General features: G+C 44.1%; 1 protein-coding gene across 3 annotated transcripts; it reads right to left on the reverse strand.

The window, feature by feature from the left end:
* Positions 1–512: 512 nt before the first annotated feature.
* Pard6b (par-6 family cell polarity regulator beta) lies at positions 513–21,305 on the reverse strand. 3 transcript variants are annotated; one of them, XM_004858051.3, is made up of 3 exons: positions 20,985–21,305; positions 13,684–13,906; positions 513–3,668 (listed from the first exon to the last, which is right to left on the reverse strand). In XM_004858051.3, the coding sequence occupies exons 1-3, from the start codon at positions 21,048–21,050 to the stop codon at positions 2,839–2,841; spliced, it is 1,119 nt and encodes a 372-aa protein (XP_004858108.1). In that variant the 5' UTR covers positions 21,051–21,305; the 3' UTR covers positions 513–2,838. The 3 variants fall into 3 exon arrangements, with proteins under 3 accessions (XP_004858108.1, XP_004858109.1, XP_021094697.1); XM_004858052.3 differs by lacking the exon at positions 20,985–21,305 and adding an exon at positions 20,745–20,889; XM_021239038.2 differs by lacking the exon at positions 20,985–21,305 and adding an exon at positions 20,374–20,716.
* Between the last annotated feature and the right edge of the window lie 5,602 nt (positions 21,306–26,907).

Consider the following 26,907-nt stretch of genomic DNA (forward strand, 5'->3'; position numbering starts at 1 on the left):
CATGCAACTAGCAAGGAGTCATATTTTGAGAGTATAAGAAGAGTGGTAATGTTATTTCAAATGTTAATTCTGGGGGGCCGGAGATTTGGCTCAGTGGCACCGTGTTTGCCTTGCAAGCGCAAGGTCCTGAGTTCAATCTCCAGTACCAAAAAAAGAAAATTATCTTCTAGTCCACTGCTGTACTCATACATAGCTGCAGTACAAGAACCCCAAATCAGGTGTTCACCTTTTAAAACAACTGTAAATTAAGGAAGCAGCTGGGCACAGGATTATACACATCTATAATCCCAGCACTCAGGAGGCTGAAGCAGCAGGATCCTGAGTTTAAGTCCAGCCTGGGCTAGACAGTTCAAGACAAGTCTGAACTATAAGGGAAGGCACTGCCTAAAAACGAAAACTTAAGAAAGTAAGAATCTTGCTACACATTGTCAATTTCCACCCTACCCAGTCTATGTAACAGGCGCTTGGTAAATACTTGGCGGTGACATTTCATGTAATTTCAAACAAGAAAGTAGCCTTTATACAAGTCTATTTTTATTTGTAAAAAATATCCAACTAAAGCTAATTTGATTTTTAAAATCAATGTTCATTTAGTGATAATGTACATTTTATAATAAAATTGTAGTAAAATACTGACATTTGATAGTTTAAACAAAGTATCATTCATGTAAAAATCATGTTATAACATGTAAAATTTAATTAGAAAATTCATAGCTCACAAAAGTACATATATTCTGTTGACAGCTTGAGAACATTATCATAAATTTGCTTAAGGTACAGAACAAAATTCACAGTTAGGCTTGACATTTAGTACTATAAAATTTTACACTGGATTCACTGTTTGGTTATTAAGGGGTACTTGAAATAACTGATTCAGACTGTCAATAAAATGCAGTAACTGCATAAGACTTGCCAATAACCAAAACCTAATGGTTTTACAGTATGTCTATTAATCAATTATTTCACCAATAATTTAAATGACCAAGAATTAGTTGAAAACACCGCTGATATATCCTTAACAGGATAACTAAATAAAAAGCACTAGCAGCGTTGATTTCCATTTTCACAAACAGATACAAGATAAATTTATACTTTACAGTTAAAATTTGTACAAAAGTCAAGCCCTGAAGTATTTTTCCCCAAGAGAAAAGTTCTAATGTTAAAATTTTGTTAAAAAAAAAAGAGAGGTAGTGTGTAAAAAGTATTTTTACTTAAAATGTTGAACCCCTGCACCACTTATATCATAAATGAAATTTAACTTTCTACAGCTAACATCATCTTGCCATTCAAGAGCCAAATTTCTCAGACTCACAGAATGTTAAAGCTGGAATGCCATTATACATAAAAGGAAGAACTTCAGTGAATATGACAAGTACATTGTGCCACATAATGTTGTGTAGTCAGTTAATAGTTTACAGAGAATATGCTTAGTGGTAATGAGAACAGAAAACAGTGAAGTCCTCTGAGTCCAGTGATCATCATTTAACTAAGACTTCACTTCTTCGTATATTTTACCACATAGAGAAAACATCCTTCAAAACGGAATCATGTGAATCTTCATTGTTTTAATAGCACACAATTGTTATAAGGGTATCCATACTAGTCCTACCATAAAATTAATAAATAACTCTCCATAAGCCAGAGGGAACTTACGGTCTTCATACCACTCAAGTTTCTATATACACGCATACTGCAGTGCTTGTGCACACAACACAGCGAAGTCAGGGATGGGATGAAAGTAGCAGCCTTACTCCTAACTCGTCCTAAGTGGATGCATTGGAAAATAATAAATAGCCTCATAAAATTAATAAACTCTACCTGTCACAGGTGAATACTACATATTTTTCATAAAGTGTAGGTAGTGTTCCCAGACGTTCCATGAAGGAAAACCCCATTTTTGTATAAAAAGTGCACATATTTGTCCTGTGTGTAAAAACCTCTTCATTTGGGTGCCTTTTTGATCCAAAATGATTCATACCACTTGAATTCATTAAACGAGTATAAAAGCACACCAACAAAACACACACTAAAAGCAAAAGGAATGATTTCCAACGTGACTAAGATGAGGATAAGAACAGGCTAAAGGAGAGAGGCTCCTATATCACCAGTAAGAGGAACTGCCTTCTAAAGCATCCATCATGCCCACACAGGGTTAGTTTGTAACTAAGAAGGCATAGGACGGCAACAGCAAAGTGAGCAACTGTCATGGCTTCACGCCCAGGAAGGGGCTTCAGTGCTTGCTGAGTAATGTGGGAAGCAACTCCTAACACTGGCCAGCTGGTTTGATTTCTTAGAAAATGGAGGAAAAAATGCATTTGTGAAGACAATTTGTTACAATGAACAACAAAGGAACAACATTAAAAAAAGAAAGAAAAACACAGTATGGGGAATATAAAAGCTCTGGTCCTCAGTGTACCACAAGAGAGAATCAGACTTTTTCACATCAGAATTTTAAAAAATTTAAGTAAAGGGAAAATTAACTGGGCTCTGCATAGCAGGTTAAATATGCAACCACTTCAAACAGAAATGATCCAGTCCTCTCACACAGTGTGGGGAATGTGCCCCAACATCCAGTTCTCCGTAGGAAAAAAAACAGCAAAAGCACATAATTTCATTAGCAAAGGCCTTTTTGTTTTAGACATAACTTCACCTCTGAGCCACCAAAGTTTAGAGTAACAATTATCAACCAATTATCTCAGTGACATTTTAAGCTTGCAATATTATTTTTCTCATGCCTACGACACATTACTGGTTCAGAGGTATATATGCTTTAATTACTAGCCACATTTACATGTCCCACAGTATCCTCGTGATTCAGAAAACATTCACGCAGGGGTTTCATAATGTTATGATTGTCCCATCTTCTTCTAAGAGTTTTTGATCTGCAGCACGTGCTTCAAATTCTGTGTTTGTGCCACTTGCTATGGGTGCTAAGCTCACGTCATTGGAAGGAATAAAACCATTCTGTTCAGACTCAAAACTGAGTTCTATTTGTGTTAAGGATTCCAGGCTCTCAGCATCAGGAACAGCTTTCGGAATCTGCTGTGGCACTCCGTTGTCTTCAATAATAATGTCATCTTCTTCACTGTCTTCATCCTCTGGCTCAAAGCTGGGTTCGACCTGCTGCGAGTAGCTAAGAAGGCTGTTATCAGTAGACTGGCCAGAGCTGCCGGAAGTCCGACTGTTCCTAACGACGTTATTCCTCTGGTTTGCTGGTCTCACTGTGATGATGAGGTTGCGGCTGTTCGCAATCATCATGTCTGTCACTTGGTCAAGACTCTTCCCTGAAACTTCTATGCCATTAACTTCTAAGACTTCATCATTAACAGCTAATAGTCCTGTGCTCTGCGCCAGACCTCCTGGGACGAGTCTGGATATGAAAATCCCCGGGACCTTCTCTAAGCCGTGGGGCGTTACCCTGACACTGGAGCCGTCCCGGATATAGAACCCTAGGGGTTTCTCAGTACCATACTTATAAAGACGGACTCTACGGTGCGTTTCAGGGAGAATATCCACGTCTATGATGGAAGACACAGGTCTGAAGTCTTGTGGCATACTAATGACGATGTGTGGCTTTTTTCTATGGTTGTCAGGACGTAATACATTGGTTAAAACATTCTTCTTCTTTATTAGCGTGTCTGTACCAAAGGCACTGTAGTCTGCTTCTTCTGTTTAAAAATAAAACAAACTAGTTAGAGAAATGCTGCAAAAATACTGATTTACTTGCAGTTTAATTTGCACAGAAAGGATACAACTCAAATATACCTGGTACATAAACTAGCTAAACCTAAACTTATTCTAATCAGAACTTAATGCAGTACAACAGTAAAAATATGCCATGCCAGAAAAAAACACACTGGGGGGGCCCTCTCAAACATACATCACAAAATCACTAAATGTTGGAATTAAATTTGATAAAGCTCTTTGACTATTAAACAATATCAAATACGGCTAATGAGATTCTGATAGAACTTAACACACTCATTTTTTTGAGTCAGGGCCTCACTGTGTTGCCCAAACTGGCCTCAAACTCCTGGGCTCAAATGATCCTTCTGTCTCAGGCCGGAGTAGCTGGGACTACAGGTACATACCAGACAGGCTACAAGCTCATTTTTAGACATAGACATCATTTTAAACCATCTATTTTAAATATATTTTTCCTTCACTTGTTTAAAAAGCCTCCAATTTGCATGTTTATCACATTCAACCCAAGAACAGGAGAGGGAGCCAGCCCCGATGCCACAAGCCTGTAACCCCAGCTCTTTGCAAGGCTGAGGCAAGAGAATCAATCACAAGCCTGAGGCCACCCCAGGCAGAAACTGTCTCAAAAACTAAAAAAGCCTGGAGATGTAGCTCAGTAATAGAGCATGTGCCCAGCATTATGTGAGGACCTGGGTTCAATCTCTAATACCAAAAACAAAAAAGAGAGAGAGCATACAAAATCAAATATGTGTATATGTTAGCAACTGGGTGGATACCATAATTCAGTGGACACAGGAAATACTCAGGGAGTTTGGTCTGCAAATCAACTCCCTTCCTCAGTTTCGGGGAGTGCGTGTTTCTCAATATTTCATTTTTCCACTTTTGAAAGATGCAGAGATAAGGTTTCAAACCTTTTTCTTCACTATATGAAAACCAATAGAGTGTGCTGCCATTTGTTTCAGCAGTGTGACATGAACCAAAAGGGAGCAAGCGGCTAGCAATTTGCAAACCAGAGAGTTTTTGCTTCATTTAAATGGTGGAGCTGCTTGCTCCTCAGTTCCTGGCAGATTTTCTTCCCGACAGAAACCCTACGTTCAGGGAAAAATCTTCCCATTTTAAAATGATAACCCCTAATTAAATAACTTCAACAAAAAACCTGTTTGCCCCAACTCACACATCTCCTGAAGTCATTCCTAAAGCTACTAATTTAGAATCTGATAGAAGCTATGGAAAATCAAGACACCTAACCTCAAATGCTGTTAAACCATGTGGCTGAAGGAAGTCTACAAAGGAAATATCAGAGAAAGAGAGGTAAAAAAGGAAATGAAATTGACAACAGGAACCAAAGTGGAAATCATATTTTTAAAGCAAACTGGAATGAATGAGCTAGGCCTGGTGGCACATGTGATAATCGCAGGACTAGGAAGGCTGAGGCAGAAGAATCACTTAGTTTGAGGATAGCCTGTGTTACATAGTTGAGTTCAAGGCCAACCTGGAATACATAGCAAGACTCTGTCAAAAACAAACAAAAAAACACTAAACAACAACAAAACCCCCCAAAACCTACCTGGAATGAGAAAAACTAAAAGCTGAATTTCCAACGATTAAAAAGAGCATTCAATAAGAATAAAAGAAAAACAGGGAATGGTGGCACACGTCTGTAACCCCAACTCTGGGAGGCTGATGCAGGGGGATTGCAAGTTTGAGCAGAGCCCAGGCAATTTAGTGAGCTCTCTCAAAATAAAAAATTAAGAAAAAAGGGCTAGGGATGTAGTTCAGTGTAAAAGCCGTGGCTGAGGCATGAGAATAGCCAGTGTGAGCCCAGCCTGGGCAACACAGTGACTTAGCACTTTGTCTCAACATAGAGTAAAGGGTGCCCCGCCACCATCTCGCAGAGCTCGAGCTTCTCCCTGGAGGCAAGCAATCATCACTGCCACTTTACAGACCAGAGAACTGAGGGTACAAAGTAAGTTATGGAGAAAAGACTAGAACCCAGGGTTCCCTACCAGGCCAGTAACTCCCATGAAGGTCAGCTATGGGACGTGTGCCAGAGCACAGGAGGGCTGTTTTCTGATGCTGCATAAATTCTTAAAAACCTATTTTCAGGTAGATGTACAACACAAGGCATTACCATAAGTTCTCAACTTATGAACATTCAAGTTGCGAACTTTCAGAGGTGTACTGCAAAAGACTCACTTTGTCAGCTCAGGGTTAGGGTCAGGCTTATGATCAAATCGGACTTATGAACAATTCTCCCAGAAGAAAACTTGTTAAGTTGGGAATTACTGTACTTTATTCTTGACATTTTCCCCGCTTGGGGACACTTTTATCTTTATGAAGTTATTTATGCTGTGTTCTTACTGAAGCAGAAATTTACTCGGGGCAGGGATGTAGCTCAGTGGTGCCACGCCTGCCTGGCAAGCGCAAGGTCATGAGTTCGAGCCCCAGTACTGGGGGGAGGGGGGATTTACTTATAATTTGGATTTGAAAATAATTCCATTGATGGAAGAGTCTTGGCAAAATTTGGCCAAAGATCTACAAGATTAGTCTTCTAAGCGAAAAGTACTTTCTCACATGTTTATATTTATATTTTTATTTTTCAATAATGAAAACCTACATAGTATTTATAAGGGAAATTCCAGACCATACAAACTGAGAACAAAATCAAGTTGCCTACATACCAACTCATGGGAAACCTGACCAAAAAACCCCAAATCTGCATAATTTGGCATTGTGTCCAGACTCCATTTGAATGCTCTCTGCTAAATTCTCAAAAGCAATATGCCCCAGTACAAAGGCACCTTTGTTCTCCCATCTAGCTAATCAGTTTCCAGCCACTGGGAAAAGAAATATTTTGGCAGAAAGCCAGAGTGCAGGGTGTTGGTGTAAAGTGTAAAGGTGAATGTCCACAAGGAACTGGGGCTGACTTTCTACCGAGTGTGCACCTCAGAGTGATCAACTCAGAATGAGACGGAGTTTGCAAACTTGACTCATAGCAACCTTCCACTATATAAACCCAGACTCAGGCAACAGCCATGCTATAGGCGCAAGCAGCAATGCCTCACTTATCTTGAGCCTGACCTTCAGCCAACAATCTCAGCTCCTGTAACCAAAAAGGACCTATCTCAAAGGCTTCAGAGGGGCCAAACTCCATGTCTTCCTCACACACAGAAAGCTCTTGTGTTACTCTTACAGAGGAAGCTGTGGGCCTCCCTGGGCACCTCTTCCTCTAAACTTTCTGAAAAGCCTGGTTATCTCATTTCTTAGCTCACAGAGGGTCCTAAGCTACACATTCAGAACAAGGAAGGGTCCACATCTCAGCAGCAGGCACAGGTAACACGAAATAAAAAACTACAGTGAACAAAAAGCGAACCTGAAAAATCAAATCACTCACATAAATCCCATCAGCATCCCTATATAGTAAAAATACAGTAACAAATCCATGGTAGAGTCCTCAAGAAGGGCAGGGGATTTAGCTCAGTGGTTCTGCTGTCTGCCTCGCAAGCGCAAGGTCCTGAGTTCGACCCCCGGTACCAAAAAGAAAAACCTCAAGATTAAGCCCCATTTGAAGTTCACAGGAAGACAGAAAAGAATGAAGTTAATTGTTTAAAGTGCTCTAACCCAGGCACTGAGAAGCTGTCCCCATCAAGAGTCACACAGACCTGCTTTAGGTACTGCAGGCCATTCCGTCTCTTACAGAAGTAGCCACAGGTGACACATAATGGTGTTAAGTGTGGACGTGTTCCAAGAAAACTTTATTTACAAAGGCCGGGGATTTAGCTCAGTGGTTCCGCCTTCTGCCTCACAAGCACAAGGTCCCGAGTTCGATCCCCCATACCAAAAAGAGAGAAAACTTTATTTACACAATCATCCAGGCCTTAGTCTGCCAACTCTATTCTAATCCAAAATGGTTAAATGAAACAGATCTGGCATCTTTAACAGGATTACATGTCACTTTAAGCAACATTCAAATTTTGTAGACCTTTTCACTTGCCAATGTAGAAAATTCAACCACCAAATATTTAATAAACACCTATGTGCCAGGTATTGTGCTCTGTGGTACAGATTCAGGACTGCTGCCTGCTTTCAATAGAGATGGCAACTAACAAAGAGTGCCAAGTGATTAAATGATGACAAAGGTGCCAAGGCCCTGAAGGTAGGCATGTGTGAGTGGGGTCCTGGCTGGCTTGCAGGGTGAGGCAGACTTCTCTGGGGAAGTGAGGTTTCTGTTGAGACTGAAAAAGCAGTGGCAGCTAAACAGGCAGGAGGGCACAAGATGCAGAATGTGGAGAAAAGTGAGGGAGGGTATATGAAGAAGTCTAACGCAGGCCCACTGCAGGGGGAGAGAAGAGTCATGGCCAACCAGGGAAACAGGGCCTCCCGGGAAGTGCTGAGGCTTCCAGACTTTAGCCTCAAGGCCAGAGCCAGGGAAGAAAACCTAGGATTTTCAGGGAGAATGATGGTAATCTCATCTGGTTTTTCTACACAGCTCACTGTGACTGCAAGCTGGAGAATGGCTTGAGGGCTACTGCAGTAAATTAGGACGGTGCTGTGTTGTAGCCAAGTCACAAATGCGAAACATAATTAGGGTGCAGTTTTAATGAGCTCGGTGACTGATTGAAAAATAGGTATGCGTTAAAGGTGACACCCAGGTTTCTGCCATGAGCAAATGGTGCCATATTCTGAAATGCCATTCCACAATTTTTCATTACTTCTGGGGCCATACCTTTTGTTAAACTGTATTTTGTAGTCCACTGTTAAAATGTAATCTGTCGGACTGTTTTAAAATTAAGCCCACCCTAGCTAGGGGGTGCAGTGGTGCAAACCTGTAATGCCAGCTACCTAGGCCAGCCTGAACTACACAGCAAGACCCTGTCTCAAAAGACAAAACAAACAAACACAATCTACCAAATGATGTCCAGTGCAAAGCCAAGGTAAGGATGACATCACTGCCCAGCTGTCAGTGTCTGGGCCACAGAGGCCATGTCCCTGTGAGGGTATGCTCCAAGTGAGACCAGTTTAAAGCCAGGCCCTTCCGTTTCTAACAAACTCCTCTGAATAAATCCAAGGCGCACATCTGTGTTCCAAGCACTCAGGAGGCTGAGGCAGGAAAATCGCCACGAGTTTAAGGTCACCCTGGGTTACATAATGAATTCAAGGGCAGCCTGAACTACATAGTGAGACCCTGTCTCAAAAACATAAACAAAACAAAAATCCAAGAAGTAAATGCATTTGTCTGATATACAAAAACAGTGATACAGTAACAAGTTTGGGTAGAGACATTCTAATTAAATCTGGTGTGTGGGAAGGAGGTGTGTCTGTCTCCTAACAAGTCATAGGATCCTAGACAGGGCTGATCACGACTGGATGGGAAACTGAAAAAATATGTTTCCCTGCCTGTAATCCAAACCTACAGGAATGACCTGGCTTTTTTGGGGCATGGGTGGGTACGGGGATCGAACTCAGGACCTTGAACTTGCCAGGCAGGCGTGGTGCCACTGAGCTAAATCCCCAGCCCAACCTGGCTGTTTTTTAAGAGTGCAACCCTGAAATGTTTTCTAAAAGTGCTGAATATAAAAACTCTATTCTGTACCTTCCATTATCCCTCTCCCAAACAAAGCAGGATAAATCCTCCAAACAAGGTAGCTGGAAAAAGAGCTGAGAATCTTCTTTGGGAAAATAACGTAAGATACCAGGTTTTTTGTTTTGTTTTTGCTGCCACTGTAACAGCCCAAGAAATAAGAGTATGGGGCTTTTCTACTAACAATTAACTGCTATAAAATGTAAGACTTCTCAGGATATGCAACAATGCTATCTTGGAGTAGGACTACAAAGTAGCTTACACATTCAATCTTTATTTGGTAGAGTACCAGGTTGTAAAAGATCACAAGGTTTTAAATTTTTAAATGGTTTTGAAATTTGTTTTTGAAAAATCACTTGGTACTGTATCAAGCGTAACTGCTGCCTTGCTGATCCTGAAGTGGAATCAACAGAAAACAGAGAAGCTGTTGTAACTAAGCAAGATGGAACTACACTTAATGCTACCCTATCTATTAGTTATTTGGACTTATTATTCATTAAGGTTTTTTTAAAAAATGAGCTTTCTACTTAAGCATCTGTTCAGTTTTGTTAAAAAGAAAAAGTATCAAGATGAATCACAGTGTACCGTGTAAGTCTGTCACTTTGATGCTGGGACCCAGTAGTAAACAACAAGGAAAATAAACACATTAACACATGTTAAATAAGGTCCCTGTGGGTCTTCAGTGGGGCCTGGTAAAGGTGGGAGGGCAGGCAGGAGAGGCCCCTCTGACAGAGCTGACGAGCACAGCAAGAGGCGGCAGCCACGGGAAGAGACGGAGACAGTGCTGGGAAGCAGAAACAGACAACCAGCACCTCACCATCCGAGGGGCAGAAGGAGAGCTGTGATGAGGGCATGGGGGCAGGGGACACTAAGGAGGCCAAAGCACAGAGGATCTGTGTGGTCACAGTGGGAAGCTAGCAGAGGGCTTGCAAGCCAGAATTAGTGAACCAACCCTCTTTCATATCTGGCTTAAGTAATATTTATATTAAATTTATATTTTCAAAACTAAGCTGGGTATGGTAGTGCATGCCTGTAATGCCCTCACTCTGGGAGGCTGAGGCAGAAGGATTACAAGTTCAAGCCCAGCCTGGGCAGCTTAGTGAGACCCTGTCTTAAAATGAAAAAATAAGCAGGGCTGGGGGTGTAACTCAGTGCAAAAGTCCTGGGTTCAATGCCTAGTATGGAAAACAAAACACAAAACACAAAATACAAAAAACCCAAAACAGAAAGTCTTCCTGTTGAATGGATTGCCTATTTCTAAATCAAATTCTAAGGGCCATTCATTGTATTGGACATTCTACCACTACTACACAGAAAACACTTGCTTACATATAAACGTATTGCTAAACTGCAATGCCTAACAACAAAAGTAAAAATCTTTAAAAGTCTCAATAAAAAGCATACCATTCAGTAAATAAAAATTTTAAAAGGAAATAACATAAGATAACTTTTTTTTTTGGTACTGGGGATCGAACTTGGGTCCTTGCGCTTGCGCAGCAGGTGGCGAAACCACTGAGCTAAATCCCCGGCCCAAGATAACCTTTAAAAGATGTTAGATGGTGCACATCTGTAATCCCAGCACTCAGAAGGCTGAGGCAGGAGGATTGCCCTGAGCTCGAGACCAGCCTGGACTACACAGTGAGTTCAAGGCAAGCCTGAATTACACAGAGAGGCCTTGTCTCAAAAAATAAAAACAAAAACGAAGCAAAACAAAAAGATGTTACTAGCATTAATTCCATGGGCATGGAACTGTTAAAATTCCTGTAAGAAAGCATGTGGTGGTATAACTTAACTCCTATAATGTAACAAAGGGGATGATCTAACAAAATACTGTCAGGTGGCTGTGGTTTAAAAAGTTGTTTTACACTTGAATATACATCAAGCAGCAGCAGATTTTTTTTTTTTTTTTGGTACAGGGGAGCGAAGTCGGGTCCTTGCGCTTGCGCAGCAGGTGGCGAAACCAAGCAGCTGAATTTTTAATGGAAAGTATAATTGCTAGTAAGAAAGGCCTATTTTTCAACTAAAATGATTTAAATTAGTCTGCTTACAATGATGAGTTCCATTCAAACCTTTTGCCTTCCTCTCTCCTAAGCTGCCACTCACCTTCTCCAGCATTCTGACCAGAGCTTCCACAGTTCCACCCTGGTCTTCACTTCAGCTGGCCCTCACACATCTACACTCAAGGTTTAACTGTCATATTTCCTCAGACTTTCGTACACCTCTGGTTTCCACCCTAAACTTCAGCCTACCATTTCCAATCTCCTGCGTGAGATTTCCAACTCACTGCCTGATGAGATTATTTTTCTAGGACCAAACTCCTGCTCAAACACATCGCCCTTCCAAACTGTTGGTTTATGACACTGCCCCAGGGTCAAAACCACATGGCTAAGTGCTGGGCCCCTCCGCTGCACACCAGCAGGTGTGAGAGCTACGGCTCGGCGTTTCCCTCCTATCTCCGTCCACTGCTGCTTCTCAGTTAGTCTTACTTCTCTACCACTGCTCCTGGCTCTCTGCGGGAAGACTGCTATCTTGTGCATCCTGAGTAGATGGACCTCTCTTCCCAAAGTCCTGCTCTGCTTACACCAAACCCGTCAAAGAGTTAGGATGCCCATCTCAGGGGTCTTTGGGAAAATTAATTTGTGTGTGAAAGTATTCTGTAAATAGATCAAGAGATAAAAAAGAAATTAAATTACTCTGTAGGTGTATTTTGTGGGTGGATGTTAGTTTATCCAAACCCAGAAAGGCAAAGATACATGATCAGAGGAATTCCAAAATCCTAAGGGTTATTCAAGGCTTATCAATTGACAGAAAAAAAAAGTTTCATCCTCAAGGGTAATCCCCACCGGTTCAGGCTGCTCTCCGAGCTGGCTTACTGATGTTGTAATTATCCCAACATCAGGCTCAATGCTCTCACACTGGCTCTCAAGCTCTTCATTTACTATAGAGGACTACACGGCACATACCATGGCCCCTACCCTGGCTGTCTGCACACACACACACAGGCTATAAAATTTCAAAACAGTTTTAAGACTCAAAATACATTTGAAAATGCTTGCTAGATGGTCATATCAAATGTTCTCTTGCAAGACAGTGTTTCTGCTCCTCCAAAATCATGACTTGCTACCCTACTCTCTGGACAATTAACTAGTTATACCCCATGGGAAAAGAAAGAAGGCATTTACTGGGTGCCTGCTATGGACAGGGCACTGCACTCAGCTCATTCCACCCTCACAGCAACACAGTGAGGGTACATTTGCTCTACGAAGATACTGACACTCACGAGATTAAACAGCTGTGCTCTGGTGTCTGTGAAGCAGGAAATGTGGCACTGGCAGGTGGGTCATCCCCAAAACCCAGGGTTTCTGACCCAAGTCATGCTCTTTTCACCACATTTTAGGAATGGGCACTGATCCTTTTGGTGAAGTGAAGAGATAATAAATTCCTAATTTGTGTTTTTTAAAAGACTGTCAGGTAGCTCGGTGTGGTGGCAGACACCTATAATCCCAGCACTCAGGAGGATGAGGCAGGACTGCCAGGAGCTCAAGGCCAGCCTAGGCTACACAGTTCAAAGCCAGCCCAAGCTACATAGGGAGATCCTGTCTTAGAAAGGGGTGGGGGGGGCAATTTAGCTCAGTAGTTCCACAGCCTGCCTCACAAACACAAGGTTACAAGTTCCATCCCCAGTACAAAAAAAAAAAAAAAAAAGTGTCCGGTACAGTGGTAAACACTATAATCACTACCGCTAGGGAGGGTGAGACAGGAGGGTCAGCCTGGGCAATAGCGAGACCCTGTGTCACAAATAAACAAAATCACTTTGGGAGGCTAAGGCAGGAGGACTGCAAGTTTGAGCTCAACCTGGGCAATTTAGAGACTCAGGAAGACCCTGTCTGGAAAAAACAAAACAAAAGGTAGATAGATAGATGGAAGGAAGGAGAAAAAAAAAGAAAAAGGGCTGTGGAATATGTCTTGGTGCCAAGGCCCTGCGTCTGATCCCCAGTACTACCCACTCAAACAATCACACACATACACACACACACACAAAAAAAAAAAAAAAAAAAAATTAAGGAGTTAAAATTAAAGCAACTGAGCCAGAGATGTAGCTCAGCAGCACAGCACCTGCCTGGCAAGCACGAGGCCCTGAGTTCGATTCCCGGTACCAAAATAAAAAGAAAATAAAATTAAAGCAACTAAAACAACAAAATTTGTGAAGTACTCAGTGAAGTATGAAGATACCAAACCAGCAATATCACAAATGTTTTAGTCTACTGGCTTATTAACATAGTAAGGAGATTTATACCAAATGTTTATTCACTAGGTTTGTGGTAAAGTCTGTATCTCATCAATGGGGAAAATACACTACTTCTTGTTCTGAAATAATTTTCCTAAACAGTGGTACTTACCTTTCTTCTGTATAAAAATCCTAAGCAGCGGATTGGCTGTTGAAACCGCCTTGTGGTAATTATCGTCGTTATTTATAGGCAGTAAGTCTCCGTGGATGTCTGCATAGCCCACCAGCACATCAACATTGGGGATCTTATGAACATGCTGCAGTAATCCATAAAACTCCTCAAATTTTCCAGGTTTTGATCTTTCCAGTGAAAATCGCCGAAACTCAGCTCCAAACTACAAATATAAGAAACATTATATTTTTTAAAAAACAAAACGAAACAAAACAGAACTACCCAATCTGAAAATGCATGCCACAGTAAAAACAAACAAGCACAACAGGATTTCTTCTAATAAAGAAGACCGCCCACTGTCAGAAACCTCATTATCAGGAGACAGAGTAGCACCAGAATGGCCAAGAATGTGCCTCCTCACTGTCAGGTCTCTGAGGCATGTCCCTATGAAGAGACGCAGGAGGCTCGACTCGTCCCCAGGGACTGCACAGTGACTCAGCTCAAACCTGTGCGAGGCCTGGACTCTGACCCCCTCCCCATCAGGGCCTGGGTACCAAAGCCAGGCTGTCTTTACCCTGACGGCCAGCAAAAAGCATCTACATTTCCCCTCTCATAAAAGGAACTACAATCTCATGGGAGGTGCCAAGAATCTACAGCAAAATAGACAAGAAAAGCTTTGAGTTCCCTGCCATGAAAGCATGATACAAGCAGAGGCACATTGTAAAAGAAATAGATCTAAACCAGGCATGGTGTTGCACACCTGCACTCTGCGAGGCTGAGGCAGGAGGATTCAAGTCCAGATGAAGCAATTTAGGGAGACCCTTAAGAAAAAAAAAGGGCTGGGGATGCACCTCAGTGTAAGGACCCAGTGTGAAGATACTGGGTCCAATTCCCAGTAGCCCCCATCACACACCACCAGAGAGAGAATAGAGGAGAGGAGAGGAGAGGGGAGGGGAGGGGAGGGGAGGGAAGGGGAGGGGAGGGGAGGGAAGGGGAGGGGAGGGGAGGGGAGGGGAGGGGAGGGGAGGGGAGGGAAGGGGAGGGGAGGGGAGGAGAGAAAAGAGGGAAATAGGTCTGAAGTGGGCATGGTGGTGCATGCCTATAATCCCTGTACTTGAGAGGCTGAGAAAGGAGGACTGCAAGTTTGAGTCCAGCCTGGGCTACATAGCAAATTTAAGGCTGGCCTGTCTACACAGCAAGACCCTGGCTTTAAAAAAAAAAAAAATTAAAAAGTGACAAGAAGCATCTTCACTATGTTAATGCAAAAAAAAAGACGCTTTACTAATATATCAATGTATATCCTACAATGTCCAATTACGGCAAGAAGTGTTTATGTGCTTGGCACCATGCTAGGCCCTGGAGACCAGAAGGCTTGGGCCTGCTTCAGAAGCTCACCAATTAGTGGGGAAAGCAATGACTTCAGGGAGCCATTGAGGATCACAGACACGGAGGAAGCAACCTCCACTGTGCTTAAGCTCATCTTCCTGGCTCTGATTCTCAAGTCTGCCTCCCCACACCTCTGTTCTCCCAAGCCCAAGTCATTAAAATGGCTCTTATTCAACACTAAGGACTGGCTCTGTCTTAATAAACAGGACTCATCACTTACTTTAGAACCAGTATGGTGTTTCCTCAAATAGGGAAACCTAGGAAAGGTGAATCAGCCGTCCTCAAAGTGTCTCAGTCATGGAGGTTTGGGCAATGCTATGTAACCTTAATTGCCCACTTAGGAATCATTGTGAAGACCAGTGTAATAAAGGCTCAGTTACAGCAGGGCATGATGGTGCACACCTGTTAATTCCAGTTACTAGGGAGGCTGAGGCGAGAGGACTGCAAGTTTGAGGCCAGTCTGGGGTACAGAGATCCTGGATCAAAAAATCAAAAACGAGCAGGACATGCTGGTCACACCTGTGATCCCAGCACTCTGGGAGGCTGAGGCAGGATGATCACAAATTTGATTACAGCTACGGCAACTTAGTGAGATCCTACCTTAAAGAAGGGATGGGGATGTAGGTCAGTGGGAAGAAGTGGACTCAATCCCCAGTGCCGCCTAAATAATGAATAACTGAAATAAAGGTCCAGTTAAATGGCTGGGGCATGTAGCTCAGCGATAGAGTGTTTATCTAACATGCTCAAGACCCCAGGTTCTATTCCCAGCACTGAGTAGGATGGGGGTTCTCACTTAAGTCCTATAGTTGATTTTTAAAAAATTTGTTCTTAGACTGGGGTGTAGTTTAGGGTGGAACCTGTGTTTAGCATGGGCAAGGCCCTAGATTCAACCTCCAGCAACACACACACACACACACACACACACACACACACGTATGTACGTATGTGTACACACAAAGTCTGCCAAACATGTCTGACCACTTATCTCAGTCCTCTAAATACCTATTATTACCAGCAAATACTAATGCAGCACTGGAGCAGTTGTAAGCATCAAGCTGTGAAAGCCCCTATCATCATAATTTGAACAGTTTACAAATACATCAATTCATTTTCCCAAAGGCCCTGTGAGATAACTGGATTCACTGTCTTTGCTCTCTATGTAAAAAAGCCCATCTACCTGGCTTATACTGATAGGCTTTAAAATAAAAACTCAGCCAGGTGTGGTGGTGTACACCTGCTATCCCAGGACTCGGGAGGCTGAGGCAGGAGGATCACTTCGAGCTGAGTTCAGGGCCAGCCTGGGCAACATAGTGAGTTCAAGGCCGGGCTGCACTACAAAGTGAGACCCTGTCTCAAAAAATTAAATAAATAGGGGCCAGGGATTTAGCTCAGTGGTTCCAACGCCTGCCTCAGAAGCACAAGGTCCCAAGTTCGATCCCCGGTACCAAAAAAAAAAAAAAGAAGAAGAAATTTAAATAAATACATAAAATTAAAAAAAAATAAAAACTCACAGAGGCTGGGGATTTAGCTCAGTGGTGCCGACACCTGCCTCCCAAGTGTAAGGTCCTGAGTTCAATCCCCAGTACCAAAAAAGATAAAGAAAAATTAAAAAAAATAAAAACTCACTAAGATCATCTCTTACCTCTAAAAAAACAAAAATCATTAAAATACTTTCCAAAACACATTTCTGAAATATAAACACTAACATTTGCCAAGAAAATAAGGTGACTCATACCTAAAGCTCTCAAAAAGTTTAGTCACACCTTCAAGTTTCAAAGCAAATAAAAAGGAGGGAACACCCTTCATATCAGTTAGTCTTATGATGTTATCAAAGTTAGAGTTTCTCCATTTTCTTGAGTCTGTATCACAACAGAGAATGATGCTTTTTACTCATCATCACTTCCCCTGACGGATGAATGGGAATAACAGCTAACAACATTTTAGGGCTTGGATGTTTTTATAATTTTGTATTCCTGGCACCAGGGATCAAACCCAGGACCTTGTACTTGCAAGGCAGGCATGGCACTACTGAGCCAAATTCCTGGTCCCTTATTTTGCTAAAGCTTTTAGATGAAAAATTTTTTTCTCATCTGTTTGGGTTTTTTTTTTTGAGACAGGGTCTTGCTCTGTAGTTCCGGCTGGGCTTGAACTCACTACACCATGCCTCGATTTTTTTTGCCTGTTATGATAAAAACAATAGAAAACTGTATATATTCACAGTAAATGTGCCCTTTTGCAAATGTTGGCAAAGGACATGAAAAAAACCAACCCAAGAGAAACAGTTATGCTTGTTGCAACAAAACAATAGGATTAAGAGAACTTTTTACTACATGAACAAAAACAGGATGCTATAGATCAGTGATGGTGAACCTTTTAGAGCGGTCAATGATACCAACAGCTTGCTGTGGCAAGCATGCCATAGGTTCACCACCACTGATATAGATAAACCTAAGACCCAATCAACAATTACTTATGATCAAATATTTACAACTTGTATTTGCCTGGGCTAGTTTGTCCTTGCTATTCACGAATGTGTGTGAACTTACTTCCCCAAGGATCTGTTAGTATTTTCTAGAAATGCAAACTTAATTTTAATATTCTATTTCTCTATGAATAATAATCAAGAAACTTTATGGCTCAAAGACTGGTCTAAGGGTTTTTTTCTGTTGGTTTTTTGAGCCAGGGCCTGACTATGTAGTTCAATCTGGCCTTGAGCTCACTGTGTAGCTCAGGCTGACCTCAAACTCACAGCGATCCTCCTGCCTCGGCCTCCCAAGTGCTGGGATTACAGGAATGCATGACTAGGCCCAGCTCATTCTAAGGTTTTTATTTATTTACTTTTTGGCAGTACTCAGAATCAAACCTTGCAAAGGCTAAGCACTCTACCACGGAGCTATATCTGCATGTTCAGCCCTATTCCAAGGTTATTAAAGGACATCACCATTATTAACTTTCCCAACTCTAGAGAAACAATTAGGAAGATAAATTGGTTACCAAAAAAGTCGTATGGGAGCCCATATCACAAATACAACTAGTTATATTTACGTTATTCATTATTTTTATTATCTCTACCTGTTTTCCCTTCCCAGAGCAAAGATAACAAAGATGATACTACTGTTTTGTTTTTTGTTAGGCCGTTTAAAAGAAAAATTTATTAGTACATGTTTCCAGTACATAATGATTAAATTCATTGTGGCAAGTTGATATAGGTCCATAACACATCTCAATTCTTTTCTCCCCTTCCCCTTCACCCTTGCTTTTAGAAAAAAAATTTTGCTGGGGGAGGTGGCACACGCCTGTAATCCCAGCTCTCGGGAGGCTGAGGCAGGAGGATGGGAGGCTGAAGCAGGAGGATCACTGGGAGTTCAGGCCAGCCTCGGCTACATAGTAAATTCAAAGCCAGCCTAAACTACACAGTGAGATCCTGTCACAAAAAAAGCAAAGAAAAATTTTGCCAGCATCAGATTTTTATCTTTCTCAAGTTAATTAAGATAACCAGAGATAACAGCCAGATGAATAGGCCAAAACACATATGAAACACATAAAACAATCACAAAATTACAGACTACTGTTTCCCATGCAGAAGAAAAACAGATCCTAAAATGTGGATCTTTATATTACCTAGTTTTGGTTACAACCTCTTAATGGTCAATTTTATAAAAAGCTGTGATATCACTAAAGTAGCATTAATGGAAATCTTTTCAAAAAGACCTGTCCTAAGGGTATATCTCAACAGTAGAGAACTTGCTTAACATCCATGAGGCGCTGGGTTCAATACACAGAACTAAAAAAGAAAGAAACAAACAAAAAACCCAAAACCTGTCCAAATAGCTAGGTGTGGTGGCACATACTTGTAATACCAGCATTCTGGGAAGCTGAGGCAGGGGGATTCCAAGTTCAAGGCCAGATGTGGCAACTTAGCAAGACCTTATCTCAAAAAAAAAAAAAAATCTAGCAAACAAACAACTCTATCAACAACTAGAACAGTGGGACCATATTTCTCCAAGTGTATGTTCTCAGACTGCCTGCCTAGGTTCTACGAGAGGTGGTTTATTAGAGGTGAAGTAAATACCAGGTAGTGTAGACATAAGTATATGAAAGATTTACAAACCAACAGACAGAAGAGAAAGGCAAAAAGCTTGATATTCCAGTCCCCAAGTAGTCCAGTCTTCCCTACTGCTAATGATAAACTCTTACTTGAATGTATTCATCAATGCGCCTAAAATCCCTACTCATTTTTTCTATCACAAAAAATTAGATACTATCCAAATTAGGAGCATAAACTGAATTTCAGAATTATGCAATATCAAGTGTTTTTCTTTTCTAACCTCAACTCCTACAAACCCAAACTAGATTTATAACAGACATTTTTTGAGAAGGTTCAATCACTAGGCATGAAAACATGGCCACCACTATACTACTCAAGGAAAAGCTTAATATGTTTTGAGTTATCTTAATGCTTCTGGGTAAGAAAGTCACTTCAATGTGCTATAATGTGTCCCATAGAGGACACAGGAAAAAAACATACTTCTTAAATTGCTATACAAATGTTTCTATTCTTAAACGGATCCACTTTTGAAACTACTGCCTATCCTGATAAGTTCTAATATCACAAACGCTCAAAAAAGACGCAGAGATGAATGTAGATTTTCTTGATGTGATTCTCAGTTACAGAAACTTACAGAACTCTGCTTATCAATACTAGACAATAACACCATTCTACCCACGGCTCCAGGAAGGTTTCTTACTCCACTGTACTTTACTCAAATCTCCCCTTGAATTTGCATTCTCCCGAGTCATCTTCCGATCAATGATGCTTCATTATTTTTGAGGCTGGTAGGTTTTTACGTCTCTCCCTTCATGTATGCTGGCCTTCTCAATTCTATTTTGAATGTTCTCAGGCCCAGCCAGTGTTCTCTGATTTGCGTTCTATGGTGTCGAAAAAGTTACTGGGGGGCCGGGGATTTAGCTCAGTAGTTCTGCAGCCTGCCTCAGAAGTGCAAGGACCGGAGTTCGATCCCCGGTACCAAAAAAATAAATAAATAAAATAAAAAGTTATTGGGCAAAAAAGCTTTAGTGAAGGCTTTATCATAACATAGGCCCTGGGGGAAGTCAAAACCTTTCTGGGCCTGTCTTCTCAGACTTCTCAGAGAACCGGACTACATTATCTAAGCTCCTTTGGGCTCAACTCATGAAGAGCTTGCTGAAAAGGTTTCCTTGGCTGCCTATCCCCTTCAAATTCCAGACTGAAAATCCCCTTTGCAAAGCGTTCCCTAACTAATCCCCACAGACTGCTCCGCTCACCCGGCCTTGCGATTTAGGCATTCAGTGGGTACCGAAGTAATTATCCAGCAGACTGGCACGCCGGTGGTCAAGGGTGAAAGCGCTTCGTATGACGAGGTAGCAAGGTGAAGAGAAAAGAGCACCGACTCCAACTGTAAAGTGGTACTCCAACGTAAGGCGATAGTGCTAATTTTACAGATTAGACGCATACCAGAGTTAAGGTGGAAAAAGCCCTAGAGGAAGAAAGCTAACTTTAAGAGCGCTGTGCAGTTTACAGGGCTCTCCTTTACCACTCTATGCGCCCCTCAATCACAGACAGCGGCGACATTATGTGACAACGGGGGCTCCAAGAGCCTTTTACCCCACGCCCAGCAGCCAGAACTCCCCCAAACCTTTTGTCCCATTTTGCATTCAAATGCTCCACATCCTCGGATGCACCCGGTGGCCCTCACTCGCCGCCTTGAAAACAAGAACGCGGCTCCAAGAACGAAATTAAGCGCTCTCCTGGGTCAGGCGCCCACTCATGCGTCCCCGCCGTCTCCAGCAAGTTTAGCGCCCCCCGCGCGCCCGCAGCCCCCCGCGCCCGGCCTCCCCCGCAGGCCGCTCCGCCCCGCCCCGCCCGGGTAGCGCACCTTGCTTTTCACCTCCATGGTGCCCAGGCAGCCGCTGCCCGCGCCGTGCCGGTGGCCGCGGTTCATGCTGAGCGCCGGGCCCGCGGCGGCCTCCCCGGCCGGCCCTCAGAAGCACGGGCAGCGAGTGCGCGCCCGCTGAGCTCGGAGAGCGGCCGCAGCCCGGGCGCCTCGTCACAGGCACCTGCAGAGGCGGCGTCCGCGCAGAGTTTCGCTCGGCGAGTGCTCACGCGACGCGACCCAGGGTAGGACTGGCGGCTCGGCGGGCGGGGACGTGGCTCCCTCCCTCCGGGCCTCGGGGGCGGTGGCGGCCGCGGCAAAGGAGAGGGCGGAGCAGAGGCCACAGGCGCCGCAACCTCGCTCTCTGCCACCTCCCCCGCGAGCCCGCGCGCGCGCACCCGAACCGGGCCGGAGCCGCAGCGCGCGCACGCACGCGCGCTCACCTGCAGCCTCCGCGGCCTCCGCCGCTCGCGCTCCGCCCACACCCAATAGGAAGCGCGCACCTGCGCCCCCGGCGCCAACCAATCAGTACACGTCTCTCGCGGCGCATAGGCGGGCTGTCTTATCTAAAACCCCGCCTACCGCCACGCCATTGGTCCGGCGCTACGAGGGACGGGCGGGATCACCTGAAGCCCTAGAGCTCCTCTCGGGACCTAAGCAGAGAGCTAGAAGGCGCATGCGCAGACCCCGGAGTTTCCGCCTCGGGGTGGCCGTGCCGGGAGGCCGGCCGGAAGCATGAGCGCACCTGCAGCGGGGCTGGGGCGTTTGGGCTTTTTGCGTACGCGCCAGCGCGTGTCGGGTTGGCCGGCTCTGAGTGCTAGCGCTTCTTAACGCGCGCTAATAACATCCCGGCTTCGGAGATTGAGGCGCTGCTCGGTTCCCGCCTGGCTTCCACTCTAGGACGCCCCTCAGCCGTCCTTTTGCGTTGTTTAGGAGTCTGGCTGCAACTTGTAGAATTCAAGTTTTCCCGCCTCTGCAGCAGTTATTGGGGAAGGACCTGAGTACTCGCGTGTCCTGATTTTGACTACAGACTCCATCTTTCGTACCCCCGCAGCCCCCCAAATCCAGCAGGTCCCCACGGTCGAGCAGAGTGGGCTGCGGCGCGAGATGGCAGAGCGCAGCTGCAGGCCCCTGATGACCGCCAGACTGGCCTTTCCGGCTTTCTTCAGTCTTGTCACCCTTCTGAAGCCTTTCTCTTCTCCAGCCATTTTTGGCGGCTTGCTGTTTCCACAAACGCCAGCTTCAGCCTTGTTTTCGTTTCCCGAGAGACCGAGTTGTGTCCCGGGGTAACAACACCAAACCCCAGTCTCTAAACTCCCCAGGCTCTGGCGCGGACCCTATTTAGCGGGGACCGTAGGGAGGCGAGAGAAGCCGAGATGCTGGCTGGAGGAGACAGACCGTCCAAGTCCCCCGCCCCTAGGGACTGCGGTTCTTCGGAGAGCTGTGGAGACCTGGGGGCCAGGACACGGACGGGCGCGGGGCTGGGGGCTGGAGGAAGGGGCTCCTAACCCGAGAGGGGCAAGAAGAACTGGTTGGGCCGTTCACTCTTGGTGCTCAGAACCTACCTCCGCTCCTCTCCTGTCCTGCCCCTGCCGCAGACCCCTCCTAATACCTTGTTTCTACTCCCAGCTCTGACAAGTTTATTTTCTCGCTTTTCTTTGTGCATGTGAGGTTTGGGAGTAATCCCCTTCCACCTCGAATGAAAGCCCCCCAAAGGCTGGGGCCATTTATGTTTTGCCCAAACAGCCTGTCTTCTGGTAGGTTCTGATGTGTCTGTGGGTGCTGGAGTGGAGAGTGTGGCTTCCCCAGGCTACCTTTGCTCTCTGAGTTCAGGGGTGAGAAGCCCATCTTTCTCCCTGGAGGATTCAGTCCACCAAATGTTTGTGGGTGATTTTAAAGTTTTTCTGGCAATTTTGGGGGTGGAGAGGATACCATCCTGGGCTGAATAATAAGTCTGCCTTCAGCATCCCTGTTACCAAGCACCTGGGTGACTCAAGCTCAGCTGGAAATTCGCTGTGGAGGTGTCATGGGTCGCTTCAGGGCTGAAACCCTTCACTGTTGGGATTTGTACAGCAGCTCTCAACCCCTTTACACTGTTAAAAATTATGGAAGACTTCCAAGTACTTTTTTTGTCCTATTGATTAATATTTATTAGAATTAAAGCTGAAATCTGTTTGAAACAAATATACAAGTATGTATTCCAATAGTCGTCAAAGTAATGATGTCATCACATGTCATGACCCTTCTGGAAAACTCCACTGTACACTTGTGAGACAAGGTGACAAGAAATGACATCTTAACATTGTGAGAAAGAGTTTGGCCTTGCAAATCCCCTAAAAAGGTCCCAGGACTCTTCATAGATCCCTGGACCACGGTACGATGACTGCTAGACTAGAAAACAGCACAAGCTTCAGGGACATCCTGTCTCAGCTTTCACCCCCTCTCTGGAGAGTTGGCAAGGCCACGCCCTGGAAGCAGGGCCCCAGCTCAGTGAGTATTGGGTGATTGAGCTTTATTGCTTTTATCAGAGCTGATTTATCAGGCCTTTTAAGCAGGAAGTTCATGGATGCCAACACACCTGCGTGGGCCCTGCATTCCTAGAGGTGTCGTCACAGCCTCCCTCACCCGCCCTGGGTGTGGCATCCCTCTTCTTGAACTTTCCTTTCTGGAGAGGAGAGCCAGGCCAGAGCTTCCTGGGTCTCCTCAGTGGAATTTGCTCTGAAGCCTGTGACACTCCTGTGCCTGGGTTGTGTGAGGAAAGAATGTTGGAAACTAATTTGAATCGATAAAACCCTCAGAGAAGGGGAACACTTTCATTCCGGGAGGTGTTAGGGCCAGCTGTACATTTGTTTACTGGGCCTCAACTTCACCCTCTCTCAAGAAGCATGAGGGGCCAGAGAAACAGCATAGAGAGGGTTTCTATTCCTATGCCTCCAATTTGAAGACTAACTCTAATCTCATTTCCGATGTCATCCCTCCCCTCCCCCAAATCCTCAGCTAAAGCTGGTCAAGACCTACATATGGAATGAAAAGCTAGTCCCACGCCTGGGAGAATTAATACTCAGCGGGGCTAGAGAAATAAGTAAGGTGAAAAATCTGACACGACTCCATAAATTACAGGTGCCCAAAATCATTAGTCCGGAAATGGTCAGGACAGAGAACCACACCCATACACTGCCTGGCTTTTCTGACCCAACTCCCGCCCCCGCAGAGAAGTTACTGAGGGGTGTGCGTCTGCTTTATCTGTTGTCTAACCCCTTAAGTTCTACAAACATTCTGTCATGTTCCTTTGAAATCTATCTGTGAGTTGGAGTTTGTAATTTTACATAATTAGTTCTTTAAATTTACATTTTGTATAATGTTACATCATTCATTCCTTCTTCCTCCAACTCTTGAGAGTGGGAGGAGAAGGGACAAGAAGTCATATAGAATGTGGGGAAATTTTTTTCAAGGAATTTCTTTTGCCAGCTCTTTTTCTCCTTGACTGCTCAAGTTCCAGTTTTGATGGAGCTGGTTAATAATTCTTTGAAAAAGAGCTGAAGAGTCTATTTATGAATCTTGGGCTACTCACTGAAGCATTTTAAGCCCTTTAGCAGAGGTGGAATTAAGTCACACGATCTGTTTTCTGGCTAATAGCTTATAATACTTTACTTGTTTGTATGTGGGGCTGGGGTGGTATGTTCACAACTAGGGAAACAAATGAATTATTTCCTGTAGGCTTTAAGAAGCTAGATGCCCTGGTAGGTAAAAACCCATCTCTGAGCAGGGCAGCATGGGCCGGCAACTGTACCTGTGGCTTGGTCCTGCCCCTGCTTTGCCTTCTGAGCTTTTCCCTCTCTGGGACTCAATTTCTCCATCTGTACATGCAGGTGGGAGATGAGATCATCTCCACAGTTCTTTCTAGCTCTAACAGAATATGGCTCTCCAGGGAAAATAGAGATCGATCGTTATTTCAACATTGCCAGGGATGACCTGGAATGAAAAGGATTATCTTTCCATCAGAGTCCACAGACAGGCTTCGGTCATCAGCCAAAACACCCCAGTTCCCAGGAGGTGTTGATGAAGGTGATGATCGTTAACATTTATAAGAGACCTACTAGGTGCCAAGAATTGTTCTAAGTGCTTTTCCATGGATTAACTAATTTTAAATTGCTGGGAGGTTTTATATCTGGAGGCATTGGATCTTGGTTGTTATTTTTGGAGTTTTTCAGTATTGAGGATGGAACTAGGGGTCTTGTGTATGCTAGGCAAGCACTCTGCCGTAAGGCTGCGCTCCCAGCGCTTTTTATTTTCATTTATTTTGAGACAAATTCTTGCTAAACTGCCCAGGCTGGCCTCAAACTCACAATCATCCTGCCTCAGCGCCCCCCCCCCCCCATAGCTGGGTTCACAATTGTGTATCACTGCTGCTGGTGTTTTAGGGTGGTAGGTGTTCATGCTTTCTCTGCTCTTGCTGCCTGGGTGACCTTGACCCTGTTCCCTCAACCACCCAGAGCCTCAGACTTCTCCTCTCCTCCTCAGTGAAAGGAGACAGCTGTCAGTACCTGCCTCCTCATTGGGTTTTGGCAGGGCTCACAAGAGAAACTGTGAAATGGCTTTGCAAACGGCAAGGGCAGTGCAAATATTAGTTATTACTATTTAGCAAATAACACTGCCTCCCAAAGCCTTTGGAAGAAATCCCTTGAGGGCCGGGGATTTAGCTCAGTGGTTCCACCACCCGCCTCACAAGTGCAAGGTCCTGAGTTTGATCCCCAGTACCAAAAAAAAGAAAAAGAAATCCCTTGAAACAAAATGGGAATATGTAAAAAACATTTCTTTTTGTTTTCATACAGAGCAATTATTTATTTATTTAGTTAGTTAGTTATTTTTTGGTACCAGGGATCGAACTCAGGTTCTTGCATTTGCACAGCAGGAGGCAAAACCACTGAGCTAAATCCCTGGCCTAGAGCAATTATTTAATGGACCTCTCCAAGGCTGAAAGGCGGCCCTGAGAGGTGGTCAAGAGCTAGACTCAGGCCAGGAGACTAAAGCCCAGTCCTGCCTCTGCCATTTCCTGGCCCTATGACCTTGGTCAAGTTCTTAACTTCTCTGAGCCTGTTTCCTAATCTGTAAAACAAAGACAATAAGAGAACGAGTCATCTTAACTCATGTACCAAGGACTTAGGTTAGGGCTGAGCATAGTGTGAGGACTCCATAAATGTCACGTATTATTGTCATCTAATTATTTTTATTACCTGCTGCTGTAATAGAATTCATTAGTGTATCAAGTATTTATTAAGCCCTAAGTTATGCCTGGCATGGAGGGAAAAGAGAACAATAAAGAGTGGTGTCGGGGATTTAGCTCAGTGTTTCCAGCACCTGCCTCACAAGTACAAAGTCCCGAGTTTGATCCCTGGTACTCCAAAAAAACAAAAACGAAAAAGAATGGTGCTGCAAGGCCCTTCACAGGCCACAGATCCATTTCGTCAGCCATGGTCACTTTCCAAGGATCAGACAGTCTTCTCCCAAGGCACCCACAGACAGGCTAAGTCAGAGCCATGGAGAGAGAACTACGAACTGAGCCCTGGAGCTGGTGGCATTGTCTGTCAGGGGGTGGCATTCTAGCTCACCCTCCAGAATCACATCTGCTTCTACCAACCAGCTGGGGAACCCTCGACACATTCTAATCTGTGCTCAGGTATGAGATGAAGAGAGTAATACCTACCTTCTGTGCTTGTGTAATATTTATCGAGTGCCAGGGAGTTAAGCAAACAATAGTAAAAATTTTTAAAAAGTCAAAAGGACAAAAAGCCCTGCCCTCTTAAGAGCTGACATTCAGAGGGCAAAGACATAACATAAATACATTAATTAAAATTTATGTTGTTGGAGTGATAACAGCTTCCGAGAAAATAAAAGCACAGAATGGGGATGAGATGGCCTGGGGCCG

This window comes from Heterocephalus glaber, unplaced genomic scaffold (assembly GCF_053883595.1).
Source record: "Heterocephalus glaber isolate CG9 unplaced genomic scaffold, H.glaber_assembly_v1.0 deba00001673, whole genome shotgun sequence".
NCBI classification, from domain to species: domain Eukaryota; kingdom Metazoa; phylum Chordata; class Mammalia; order Rodentia; family Bathyergidae; genus Heterocephalus; species Heterocephalus glaber.